The sequence below is a fragment of the Eleutherodactylus coqui genome, chromosome 3 (genome assembly GCF_035609145.1).
Source record: "Eleutherodactylus coqui strain aEleCoq1 chromosome 3, aEleCoq1.hap1, whole genome shotgun sequence".
NCBI lineage: Eukaryota > Metazoa > Chordata > Amphibia > Anura > Eleutherodactylidae > Eleutherodactylus > Eleutherodactylus coqui.
Genome location: NC_089839.1, coordinates 318,415,829 through 318,431,950, shown reverse-complemented (window position 1 = coordinate 318,431,950; position 16,122 = coordinate 318,415,829). Strand labels below are relative to the sequence as shown.

Here is a 16,122-nt window from a genome sequence, read left to right as displayed (position 1 = left end):
TATACAGCCACCACTAGGGAGAGCTCACTACATACAGATATATACAGCCACCAGTAGGAGGAGCTCACTACATACAGATATATATACCCACCACTAGGGGGAGCTCACTGCACACACATATATACAGCCACCAGTAGGAGGAGCACACTACATACAGATATATATACCCACCACTAGGGGGAGCTCACTGCACACAGATATATACAGCCACCAGTAGGAGGAGCTCACTACATACAAATATATATATATACAGCCACCACTAGGGGGAGCTTACTGCATACAAATATATTCAGCCACCACTAGGTGGAGCTCACTACATACAGATATATACAGCCACCACTAGGGGGAGCTCACTACATACAGATATATATACCCACCACTAGGGGGAGCTCACTGCACACACATATATACAGCCACCAGTAGGAGGAGCTCACTACATACAGATATATATACCCACCACTAGGGGGAGCTCACTGCACACAGATATATACAGCCACCAGTAGGAGGAGCTCACTACATACAGAAATATACAGCCACCACTAGGGGGAGCTCACTACATACAGATATATAAACCCACCACTAGGGGGAGCTCACTGCACACAGATATATACTGCCACCAGTAGGAGGAGCTCACTACATACAAATATATATATACAGCCACCACTAGGGGGAGCTTACTGCATACAAATATATTCAGCCACCACTAGGGAGAGCTCACTACACACAGATATATACAGCCACCACTAGGGGGAGCTCACTACATACAAATATATACAGCCACCACTAGGGGGAACTCACTACATACAGATATATACATCCACCACTAGGGGGAGCTCACTGCATACAGATATATACAGCCACCACTGGGGGGAGCTCACTGCACACAGATATATACAGCCACCACTAGGGGGAGCTCACTACATACAGATATATACAGCCACCACTAGGGAGAGCTCACTACATACAGATATATACAGCCACCACTAGGGGGAGCTCACTACATACAGATATATGCAGCCACCACTAGGGAGAGCTCACTACATACAGATATATACAGCCACCACTAGGGGGAGCTCACTACCTACAGATATATACAGCCACCAGTAGGAGGAGCTCACTACATACAGATATATATACCCACCACTAGGGGGAGCTCACTACATACAGATATATATACCCACCACTAGGGGGAGCTCACTGCATACAGATATATACAGCCACCACTAGGGGGAGCTCACTACATACAGATATATACATCCACCACTAGGGGGAGCTCACTACATACAGATATATACAGCCACCACTAGGGGGAGCTCACTACATAGATATATACAGCTGCTACTAGTGGGAGCTCACTACATACAGATATATACAGCCACCACTAGGGGGAGCTCACTGCACACAGATATATACAGCCACCAGTAGGAGGAGCTCACTACATACAGATATATAAACCCACCACTAGGGGGAGCTCACTGCACACAGATATATACAGCCACCTGTAGGGGGAACTCACTACATATAGATATATACAGCCACCAGTAGGGGGAGCTCACTGCATACAGATATATATACCCACCACTAGGGGGAGCTCACTGCACACACATATATACAGCCACCAGTAGGAGGAGCTCACTACATACAGATATATATACCCACCACTAGGGGAAGCTCACTGCACACAGATATATACAGCCACCAGTAGGAGGAGCTCACTACATACAGATATATACAGCCAGCACTAGGGGAGCTCACTACATAGATATATACTGCCACCACTAGGGGGAGCTCACTACATACAGATATATACAGCCACCACTAGGGGGAGCTCACTACATACAGATATATATATACAACCACCACTAGGGGGAGCTCACTACATATATGCATGTATAGCCACCTCTAGGGGAGCTCACTACATACAGATATATATAGCCACCACTAGGGGGAGCTCACTACATACAGATATATATATATATACAACCACCACTAGGGGGAGCTCACTACATATTTGTATGTATAGCCACCACTAGGGGGAGCTCACTGCACACACATATATACAGCCACCAGTAGGAGGAGCTCACTACATACAAATATATAGACCCACTACTAGGGGGAGCTCACTGCACACAGATATATACAGCCACCAGTAGGAGGAGCTCACTACATACAGATATATACAGCCACCACTAGGGGGAGCTCACTACATAGATATATACAGCCACCACTAGGGGGAGCTCACTACATGCAGATATATAAACCCACCACTAGGGGGAGCTCACTGCACACAGATATATACAGCCACCAGTAGGAGGAGCTCACTACATACAAATATATATATACAGCCACCACTAGGGGGAGCTCACTGCATACAGATATATACAGCCACCACTAGGGGGAGCTCACTACATACAGATATATACACCCACCACTAGGGGGAGCTCACTGCATACAAATATATACAGCCACCACTAGGGGGAGCTCACTACATACAGATATATACAGCCACCACTAGGAGGAGCTCACTACATACAGATATATATATATACAACCACCACTAGGGGGAGCTCACTACATATTTGTATGTATAGCCACCTCTAGGGGAGCTCACTACAAACAGATATATATAGCCACCACTAGGGGGAGCTCACTACATACAGATATATATAGCCACCACTAGGGGGAGCTCCCTACATACAGATATATATACAACCACCACTAGGGGGAGCTCACTACATATATTTATATACAGCCACCACTAGGGGGAGCTCACTACATATAGATATATACTGCCACTACTAGGGGGAGCTCACTACATACAGATATATACAGCCACCACTAGGGGGAGCTCACTACATACAGATATATACAGCCAGCACTAGGGGGAGCTCACTACATACATGCATATACAGCTACCACTAGGGAGAGCTCACTGCATACAGATATATACAGCCACGACTAGGGGGAACTCACTACATATTGATATATACAGCCACCACTAGGGGGAGCTCACTGCATACAGATATATACAGCCACCACTAGGGGGAGCTCACTACAAACATATATATACATCCACCACTAGGGGGAGCTCACTGCATACAGATATATACAGCCACCACTAGGGGGAGCTCACTGCATACAGATATATACAGCCACCACTAGGGGGAGCTCACTGCATACAGATATATACAGCCACCACTAGGGGGAGCTCACTGCATACAGATATATACAGCCACCACTAGGGGGAGCTCACTGCATACAGATATATACAGCCACCACTAGGGGGAGCTCACTGCATACAGATATATACAGCCACCACTAGGGGGAGCTCACTGCATACAGATATATACAGCCACCAGTAGGGGGAGCTCACTACATACAGATATATACAGCCGCCACTAGGGGGAGCTCACTACATACAGATATATACAGCTACCAGTAGGAGGAGCTCACTACATACAGATATATATACCCACCACTAGGGGGAGCTCACTACATACAGATATATATACCCACCACTAGGGGGAGCTCACTGCATACAGATATATACAGCCACCACTAGGAGGAGCTCACTACATACAGATATATACAGCCACCAGTAGGGGGAGCTCCCTACATACAGATATATACAGCCACCACTAGGGGGGAGCTCACTACATACAGATATATACAGCCACCACTAGGGGTAGCTCACTACATAGATATATACAGCTGCTACTAGTGGGAGCTCACTACATACAGATATATACAGCCACCAGTAGGAGGAGCTCACTACATACAGATATATATACCCACCACTAGGGGGAGCTCACTGCACACAGATATATACAGCCACCAGTAGGAGGAGCTCATTGCACACAGATATATACAGCCACCACTAGGGGGAGCTCACTACATACAGATCTATAAACCCACTACTAGGGGGAGCTCACTGCACACAGATATATACAGCCACCAGTAGGAGGAGCTCACTACATACAAATATATATATATACAGTCACCACTAGGGGTAGCTTACTACATACAGATATATACAGCCACCAGTAGGGGGAACTCACTACATATAGATATATACAGCCACCACTAGGGGGAGCTCACTGTATACAGTTATATACAGCCACAACTAGGGGGAGCTCACTACATACAGATATATACATCCACCACTAGGGGGAGCTCACTACATACAGATAAATACAGCCACCACTAGCGGGAGCTCACTACATACAGATAAATACAGCCACCACTAGGGGGAGCTCAATGAACAGATATATACAGCCACCAGTAGGGGGAACTCACTACATATAGATATATACAGCCACCACTAGGGGGAGCTCACTGCATACAGATAAATAGAGCCACCACTAGCGGGAGCTCACTACATACAGATAAATACAGCCACCACTAGGGGGAGCTCAATGAACAGATATATACAGCCACCAGTAGGGGGAACTCACTACATATAGATATATACAGCCACCACTAGGGGGAGCTCACTGCAGACAGATATATACAGCAACCAGTAGTGGGAGCTCACTACATACAGATATATACAGCCACCACTAGGGAGAGCTCACTACATACAGATATATACAGCCACCAGTAGGAGGAGCTCACTACATACAGATATATATACCCACCACTAGGGGGAGCTCACTGCACACACATATATACAGCCACCAGTAGGAGGAGCACACTACATACAGATATATATACCCACCACTAGGGGGAGCTCACTGCACACAGATATATACAGCCACCAGTAGGAGGAGCTCACTACATACAAATATATATATATACAGCCACCACTAGGGGGAGCTTACTGCATACAAATATATTCAGCCACCACTAGGTGGAGCTCACTACATACAGATATATACAGCCACCACTAGGGGGAGCTCACTACATACAGATATATATACCCACCACTAGGGGGAGCTCACTGCACACACATATATACAGCCACCAGTAGGAGGAGCTCACTGCATACAGATATATATACCCACCACTAGGGGGAGCTCACTGCACACAGATATATACAGCCACCAGTAGGAGGAGCTCACTACATACAGAAATATACAGCCACCACTAGGGGGAGCTCACTACATACAGATATATAAACCCACCACTAGGGGGAGCTCACTGCACACAGATATATACTGCCACCAGTAGGAGGAGCTCACTACATACAAATATATATATACAGCCACCACTAGGGGGAGCTTACTGCATACAAATATATTCAGCCACCACTAGGGAGAGCTCACTACACACAGATATATACAGCCACCACTAGGTGGAGCTCACTACATACAGATATATACAGCCACCACTAGGGGGAACTCACTACATACAGATATATACATCCACCACTAGGGGGAGCTCACTGCATACAGATATATACAGCCACCACTAGGGGGAGCTCACTGCACACAGATATATACAGCCACCACTAGGGGGAGCTCACTACATACAGATATATACAGCCACCACTAGGGAGAGCTCACTACATACAGATATATACAGCCACCACTAGGGGGAGCTCACTACATACAGATATATGCAGCCACCACTAGGGAGAGCTCACTACATACAGATATATACAGCCACCACTAGGGGGAGCTCACTACCTACAGATATATACAGCCACCAGTAGGAGGAGCTCACTACATACAGATATATATACCCACCACTAGGGGGAGCTCACTACATACAGATATATATACCCACCACTAGGGGGAGCTCACTGCATACAGATATATACAGCCACCACTAGGGGGAGCTCACTACATACAGATATATACATCCACCACTAGGGGGAGCTCACTACATAGATATATACAGCTGCTACTAGTGGGAGCTCACTACATACAGATATATACAGCCACCACTAGGGGGAGCTCACTGCACACAGATATATACAGCCACCAGTAGGAGGAGCTCACTACATACAGATATATATACCCACCACTAGGGGGAGCTCACTGCACACAGATATATACAGCCACCAGTAGGAGGAGCTCACTACATACAGATATATAAACCCACCACTAGGGGGAGCTCACTGCACACAGATATATACAGCCACCTGTAGGGGGAACTCACTACATATAGATATATACAGCCACCACTAGGGGGAGCTCACTGCATACAGATATATACAGCCACCAGTAGGGGGAGCTCACTGCATACAGATATATATACCCACCACTAGGGGGAGCTCACTGCACACACATATATACAGCCACCAGTAGGAGGAGCTCACTACATACAGATATATATACCCACCACTAGGGGAAGCTCACTGCACACAGATATATACAGCCACCAGTAGGAGGAGCTCACTACATACAGATATATACAGCCAGCACTAGGGGAGCTCACTACATAGATATATACAGCCACCACTAGGGGGAGCTCACTACATACAGATATATACAGCCACCACTAGGGGGAGCTCACTACATACAGATATATATATACAACCACCACTAGGGGGAGCTCACTACATATATGCATGTATAGCCACCTCTAGGGGAGCTCACTACATACAGATATATATAGCCACCACTAGGGGGAGCTCACTACATACAGATATATATATATATACAACCACCACTAGGGGGAGCTCACTACATATTTGTATGTATAGCCACCACTAGGGGGAGCTCACTGCACACACATATATACAGCCACCACTAGGGGAGCTCACTACATACAGATATATATAGCCACCACTAGGGGGAGCTCACTACATACAGATATATACAGCCAGCACTAGGAGGAGCTCACTACATACATGTATATACAGCCACCACTAGGGAGAGCTCACTACATACATGTATATGCAGCCACCACTAGGGAGAGCTCACTGCATACAGATATATGCAGCCACCACTAGGGGGAACTCACTACATATAGATATATACAGCCACCACTAGGGGGAGCTCACTGCACACAGATATATGCAGCCACCACTAGGGGGAGCTCACTGCATACAGATATATACAGCCACCAGTAGGGGGAGCTCACTACATACAGATATATACAGCCACCACTAGGGGGAGCTCACTACATACAGATATATACAGCCACCAGTAGGAGGAGCTCACTACATACAGATATATATACCCACACTACAGGAAGCTCACTGCACACACATATATACAGCCACCAGTAGGAGGAGCTCACTACATACAGATATATATACCCACCACTAGGGGGAGCTCACTGCACACAGATATATACAGCCAGCACTAGGGGGAGCTCACTGCATACAGATATATACAGCCACCACTAGGGGGAGCTCACTACATACAGATATATACTGCCACCACTAGGGGGAGCTCACTACATACAGATATATACAGCCACCACTAGGGGGAGCTCACTACATACAGATATATACAGCCACCACTAGGGGGAGCTCACTACATACAGATATATACAGCCACCACTAGGGGGAGCTCACTGCACACAGATATATACAGCCACCAGTAGGAGGAGCTCACTACATACAGATATATATACCCACCACTAGGGGGAGCTCACTGCACACAGATATATACAGCCACCAGTAGGAGGAGCTCACTACATACAGATATATAAACCCACCACTAGGGGGAGCTCACTGCACACAGATATATACAGCCACCTGTAGGGGGAACTCACTACATATAGATATATACAGCCACCACTAGGGGGAGCTCACTGCATACAGATATATACAGCCACCAGTAGGGGGAGCTCACTGCATACAGATATATATACCCACCACTAGGGGGAGCTCACTGCACACACATATATACAGCCACCAGTAGGAGGAGCTCACTACATACAGATATATACAGCCAGCACTAGGGGAGCTCACTACATAGATATATACAGCCACCACTAGGGGGAGCTCACTACATACAGATATATACAGCCACCACTAGGGGGAGCTCACTACATACAGATATATATATACAACCACCACTAGGGGGAGCTCACTACATATATGCATGTATAGCCACCTCTAGGGGAGCTCACTACATACAGATATATATAGCCACCACTAGGGGGAGCTCACTACATACAGATATATATAGCCACCATTAGGGGGAGCTCCCTACATACAGATATATATACAACCACCACTAGGGGGAGCTCACTACATATATTTATATACAGCCACCACTAGGGGAGCTCACTACATACAGATATATATAGCCACCACTAGGGGGAGCTCACTACATACAGATATATACAGCCAGCACTAGGAGGAGCTCACTACATACATGTATATACAGCCACCACTAGGGGGAACTCACTACATATAGATATATACAGCCACCACTAGGGGGAGCTCACTGCACACAGATATATGCAGCCACCACTAGGGGGAGCTCACTGCATACAGATATATACAGCCACCAGTAGGGGGAGCTCACTACATACAGATATATACAGCCACCACTAGGGGGAGCTCACTACATACAGATATATACAGCCACCAGTAGGAGGAGCTCACTACATACAGATATATATACCCACACTAGGGGGAGCTCACTGCACACACATATATACAGCCACCAGTAGGAGGAGCTCACTACATACAGATATATATACCCACACTAGGGGGAGCTCACTGCACACACATATATACAGCCACCACTAGGGGGAGCTCACTGCACACAGATATATACAGCCAGCACTAGGGGGAGCTCACTGCATACAGATATATACAGCCACCACTAGGGGGAGCTCACTACATACAGATATATACTGCCACCACTAGGGGGAGCTCACTACATACAGATATATACAGCCACCACTAGGGGGAGCTCTCTACATACAGATATATACTGCCACCACTAGGGGGAGCTCACTACATACAGATATATACAGCCACCACTAGGGGGAGCTCACTACATACAGATATATATACCCACCACTAGGGGGGGCTCACTGCATACAGATATATACAGCCACCACTAGGGGGAGCTCACTACATACAGATATATACAGCCACCACTAGGGGGAGCTCCCTACATACAGATATATACAGCCACCACTAGGGGGAGCTCACTACACACAGATATATACAGCCACCACTAGAGGGAGCTCACTACACACAGATATATACAGCCACCACTAGGGGGAGCTCAGTACATACAGATATATACAGCCACCAGTAGGGAAAGCTCACTACATACAGATATATACAGCCACCACTAGGGGGAGCTCACTACATACAGATATATACAGCCACCACTAGGGGGAGCTCACTACATACAGATATATACAGCCACCACTAGGGGGAGCTCACTACATACAGATATATACAGCTACCAGTAGGGGGAGCTCACTACATACAGATATATATACCCAACACTAGGGGGGGCTCACTGCATACAGATATATACAGCCACCACTAGGGGGAGCTCACTACATACAGATATATACAGCCACCACTAGGGGGAGCTCCCTACATACAGATATATACAGCCACCACTAGGGGGAGCTCACTACACACAGATATATACAGCCACCACTAGGGGGAGCTCACTACACACAGATATATACAGCCACCACTAGGGGGAGCTCACTGCATACAGATATATACATCCACCACTAGGGGGAGCTCGCTACATACAGATATATACAGCCACCACTAGGGGGAGCTCACTACATATATGCATGTATAGCCACCTCTAGGGGAGCTCACTACATACAGATATATATAGCCACCACTAGGGGGAGCTCACTACATACAGATATATATATATATACAACCACCACTAGGGGGAGCTCACTACATATTTGTATGTATAGCCACCACTAGGGGGAGCTCACTGCACACACATATATACAGCCACCACTAGGGGAGCTCACTACATACAGATATATATAGCCACCACTAGGGGGAGCTCACTACATACAGATATATACAGCCAGCACTAGGAGGAGCTCACTACATACATGTATATACAGCCACCACTAGGGAGAGCTCACTACATACATGTATATGCAGCCACCACTAGGGAGAGCTCACTGCATACAGATATATGCAGCCACCACTAGGGGGAACTCACTACATATAGATATATACAGCCACCACTAGGGGGAGCTCACTGCACACAGATATATGCAGCCACCACTAGGGGGAGCTCACTGCATACAGATATATACAGCCACCAGTAGGGGGAGCTCACTACATACAGATATATACAGCCACCACTAGGGGGAGCTCACTACATACAGATATATACAGCCACCAGTAGGAGGAGCTCACTACATACAGATATATATACCCACACTACAGGAAGCTCACTGCACACACATATATACAGCCACCAGTAGGAGGAGCTCACTACATACAGATATATATACCCACCACTAGGGGGAGCTCACTGCACACAGATATATACAGCCAGCACTAGGGGGAGCTCACTGCATACAGATATATACAGCCACCACTAGGGGGAGCTCACTACATACAGATATATACTGCCACCACTAGGGGGAGCTCACTACATACAGATATATACAGCCACCACTAGGGGGAGCTCACTACATACAGATATATACAGCCACCACTAGGGGGAGCTCACTACATACAGATATATACAGCCACCACTAGGGGGAGCTCACTGCACACAGATATATACAGCCACCAGTAGGAGGAGCTCACTACATACAGATATATATACCCACCACTAGGGGGAGCTCACTGCACACAGATATATACAGCCACCAGTAGGAGGAGCTCACTACATACAGATATATAAACCCACCACTAGGGGGAGCTCACTGCACACAGATATATACAGCCACCTGTAGGGGGAACTCACTACATATAGATATATACAGCCACCACTAGGGGGAGCTCACTGCATACAGATATATACAGCCACCAGTAGGGGGAGCTCACTGCATACAGATATATATACCCACCACTAGGGGGAGCTCACTGCACACACATATATACAGCCACCAGTAGGAGGAGCTCACTACATACAGATATATACAGCCAGCACTAGGGGAGCTCACTACATAGATATATACAGCCACCACTAGGGGGAGCTCACTACATACAGATATATACAGCCACCACTAGGGGGAGCTCACTACATACAGATATATATATACAACCACCACTAGGGGGAGCTCACTACATATATGCATGTATAGCCACCTCTAGGGGAGCTCACTACATACAGATATATATAGCCACCACTAGGGGGAGCTCACTACATACAGATATATATAGCCACCATTAGGGGGAGCTCCCTACATACAGATATATATACAACCACCACTAGGGGGAGCTCACTACATATATTTATATACAGCCACCACTAGGGGAGCTCACTACATACAGATATATATAGCCACCACTAGGGGGAGCTCACTACATACAGATATATACAGCCAGCACTAGGAGGAGCTCACTACATACATGTATATACAGCCACCACTAGGGGGAACTCACTACATATAGATATATACAGCCACCACTAGGGGGAGCTCACTGCACACAGATATATGCAGCCACCACTAGGGGGAGCTCACTGCATACAGATATATACAGCCACCAGTAGGGGGAGCTCACTACATACAGATATATACAGCCACCACTAGGGGGAGCTCACTACATACAGATATATACAGCCACCAGTAGGAGGAGCTCACTACATACAGATATATATACCCACACTAGGGGGAGCTCACTGCACACACATATATACAGCCACCAGTAGGAGGAGCTCACTACATACAGATATATATACCCACACTAGGGGGAGCTCACTGCACACACATATATACAGCCACCACTAGGGGGAGCTCACTGCACACAGATATATACAGCCAGCACTAGGGGAGCTCACTGCATACAGATATATACAGCCACCACTAGGGGGAGCTCACTACATACAGATATATACTGCCACCACTAGGGGGAGCTCACTACATACAGATATATACAGCCACCACTAGGGGGAGCTCTCTACATACAGATATATACTGCCACCACTAGGGGGAGCTCACTACATACAGATATATACAGCCACCACTAGGGGGAGCTCACTACATACAGATATATATACCCACCACTAGGGGGGGCTCACTGCATACAGATATATACAGCCACCACTAGGGGGAGCTCACTACATACAGATATATACAGCCACCACTAGGGGGAGCTCCCTACATACAGATATATACAGCCACCACTAGGGGGAGCTCACTACACACAGATATATACAGCCACCACTAGGGGGAGCTCACTACACACAGATATATACAGCCACCACTAGGGGGAGCTCAGTACATACAGATATATACAGCCACCAGTAGGGAAAGCTCACTACATACAGATATATACAGCCACCACTAGGGGGAGCTCACTACATACAGATATATACAGCCACCACTAGGGGGAGCTCACTACATACAGATATATACAGCCACCACTAGGGGGAGCTCACTACATACAGATATATACAGCTACCAGTAGGGGGAGCTCACTACATACAGATATATATACCCAACACTAGGGGGGGCTCACTGCATACAGATATATACAGCCACCACTAGGGGGAGCTCACTACATACAGATATATACAGCCACCACTAGGGGGAGCTCCCTACATACAGATATATACAGCCACCACTAGGGGGAGCTCACTACACACAGATATATACAGCCACCACTAGGGGGAGCTCACTACACACAGATATATACAGCCACCACTAGGGGGAGCTCACTGCATACAGATATATACATCCACCACTAGGGGGAGCTCACTACATACAGATATATACAGCCACCACTAGGGGGAGCTCACTACATACAGATATATACAGCCACCACTAGGGGGAGCTCACTACATACAGATATATACAGCTACCAGTAGGGGGAGCTCACTACATACAGATATATATACCCAACACTAGGGGGAGCTCACTGCACACAGATATATACAGCCACCACTAGGGGGAGCTCACTACATACAGATATATGCAGCCACCAGTGTTTACTTCTTCACAGTCGTGTAATGTGGTGCCACAAAAAGAGTGTTTATATAGTCCAAAAGTGTAAAAACATAGTAAGCCCTATAACTTTGGCGCGGTAATCCTCCCGATCCGTAGAACAAACCTGATATTTATGGTGAACACTTAAATCCAAAAATAAACAACCGTTAATAGGGTTTTTCCATCGTACCCCCAAAAGCGTATATCAGCGCTTTGAATGCACGTTATCACTGCTCCGGCTGGTGCGGTTATTAAAAATCACTGAAACAGCCGACAGCATCCGAAAACCAGTGTGAGGCGCCGCCCTGCTGGGGCTTATAGTGCTCTTAGTGGACCACGCCGCGCTGAATCCTGTACCAATGCTAATGTGAGAGCGGCCAATGAAATCATACGGATCCCGCGCCAATATGGACCCCCTTCATCTGAATGCGCATGAGCCATATCCTCCTGCGGGAAATAATGGCGGCACGTTCCATCTGGCTGCGGGATTGATGGGAGCGCGATATGGGGGCGGGATTCACAGACGGACTTCGCGCTCGCCCGTGTGAAGTCAGCCTTACTCTATATGTCTTATGCATCGCCTATAAGAACTGGACCTCGTCCCGCAGTATGCAAGATGTCAGCCAGCGCCGCCGGCGGAAGGGGAAACCGCTCTGACCGCCGGAACACAACGGAGAAACCATTTACTGCTCTGAAATATGTTACCTAAGGGGTTAAAAGGCTCGTAAGGCGACTGCGAGCGGCGCCAAACATCTGTATGTGAGACACGCGAATTCTCCAATAGGTCTCCTCCACGCGGGCGCCGGCGCACAGCAGCGCATGTTGTTGTGTATGAGACTTGTTTACATGCAGATCTCGTATTATACCGTGCTTATTGCGGCGGGACACGACCGCGCCCGACGGAAACCGCTTCTATTCTCTGCGTATTACACAAACACGCCCGAGGGAAGGAGCCCCAAAGGTACAATTCCAGGGGGACTTTTCCAATTTTAACGTGACTGTTAGGGTTAAATGGCAGTTCTCTGCTCTTCACTGCAACAAGTGCCAGCTACACGTGTAGACCCGCTACCTATAGTGCTATAGGGGAGAGCTGTGACATGTATATATGTGTAGAGGTCTGGTATATACGCTGTGCCTATAGGGAAGAGCTGTGACATGTATATATGTGTAGAGGTCTGGTATATACGCTGTGCCTATAGGGGAGAGCTGTGACATGTATATATGTGTAGAGGTCTGGTATATACGCTGTGCCTATAGGGAAGAGCTGTGACATGTATATATGTGTAGAGGTCTGGTATATACGCTGTGCCTATAGGGGAGAGCTGTGACATGTATATATGTGTAGAGGTCTGGTATATACGCTGTGCCTATAGGGGAGAGCTGTGACATGTATATATGTGTAGAGGTCTGGTATATACGCTGTGCCTATAGGGAAGAGCTGTGACATGTATATATGTGTAGAGGTCTGGTATATACGCTGTGCCTATAGGGGAGAGCTGTGACATGTATATATGTGTAGAGGTCTGGTATATACGCTGTGCCTATAGGGAAGAGCTGTGACATGTATATATGTGTAGAGGTCTGGTATATACGCTGTGCCTATAGGGGAGAGCTGTGACATGTATATATGTGTAGAGGTCTGGTATATACGCTGTGCCTATAGGGAAGAGCTGTGACATGTATATATGTGCAGTATACAGGTCTGCTATGTATAGTGGATGTATTTGGTATGTATACACCAAGTATAGGTGTGATATCTGTATAGTATATACAGCAGGCCCGGTATGTGTATCCTATAGATCTGCTACATATAGGGAGTATACAGCATATATGGTCAGTATAGAAGACTCTACCTGTACATGGAAGCTCTCCAGCGCCCCCCTCATCCGCCGCATGCTCTCCGCTCTCCTCTTCCTCTCCTCCTCCATTCTTTTCCGGATTTGCCATCTTTTTCTCCATCTAAGGCCAAATAAAGACGCGGCGAAGACGCAGCCGGCAGCAGCCAAGAGCCGCCACTCCGGCAGGCGCTCCTGGAGAACCTCCGCCACCTTCTGCATCCCGTCCAAAGAGGGACCGCCGCGAGGGGCGGCAGCTTATAACAGCTGGGAGCCGGCCGCCAGCCAGGTGCTGACACCAATCCTACCCAATGCCTGAAGGGTTCCCTGCAGCTCTGGGGGTGACTGGAGGATGAGACACAATGTAAGAGCAGAACAGTGACTGCAGCTCTGGAGGTGACTGGAGGACAATATACAATGTAATAGCAGAACAGTGACTGCAGCTCTGGAGGTGACTGGAGAATGAGATGTAATCGTATAACAGTGGCTGCAGCTCTGGGTGTAACTGGAGGATGAGACACAATGTAAGAGCAGAACACTGACTGCAGCTCTACAGTAGATGTGACTGTAGGACGAGACAGTGTAATAGCAGAACAGTGAGTGCTGCTCTGGGGGTGACTGGAACACGAGACACAAAGTAATATTACAACAGTGACTGCAGCTCTGGGGTAACTGGAGGACAGGACATAATGTATAGCAGAACAGGGACTGCAGCTGTGGAGGTGACTGAAGGATGAGACACAATGTAATAGTACAACAGTGTCTGCAGCTCTGGAGGTGACTGGAGGACAAGATACAATGTAATAGCAGTACAGTGACTGCAGCTCTGGGGGTGACTGTAGGTCGAGACAGTATAATAACTGAACAGTGACTGCAGCCCTGGAGGTGACTGGAGGATAAGATACAAAGTAAAGGCAGAACAGTGACTGCAGCTCTGGAGGTGACTAGAGGACGAGTTACAATGTAATAGTACAGCAGTGTCTGCAGCTCTGGGGGTGACTGGAGGATGAGACACAATGTAATAGTACAACAGTGTCTGCAGCTCTGGAGGTGACTGGAGGACAAGACATAATGTGATAGCAGAACACTGACTGTAGCGCTGGAGGTGATTGGAGGATGAGACACAATGTAATAGTACAACAGTGTCTGCAGCTCTGGGGGTGACTGGAGGATAAGAGATAATGTAATAGTACAACAGTGTCTGCAGCTCTGGGGGTGACTGGAGGATAAGACATAATGTAATAGTACAACAGTGTCCGCAGCTCTGGGG

At 47.2% G+C, this 16,122-nt stretch overlaps 1 protein-coding gene across 1 annotated transcript in view; it reads right to left on the bottom strand.

The window, feature by feature from the left end:
• The window catches only part of LOC136620329 (fatty-acid amide hydrolase 1-like), a 108,228-nt gene extending 93,128 nt beyond the window's left edge, over positions 1 to 15,100 (bottom strand). Inside the window, exon 1 of the mRNA XM_066595026.1 lies at positions 14,871 to 15,100. Coding sequence (XP_066451123.1) covers positions 14,871 to 15,074 — 204 coding nt within the window. The 5' untranslated portion in view covers positions 15,075 to 15,100. The remainder of the gene's footprint in view (positions 1 to 14,870) is intronic.
• Between the last annotated feature and the right edge of the window lie 1,022 nt (positions 15,101 to 16,122).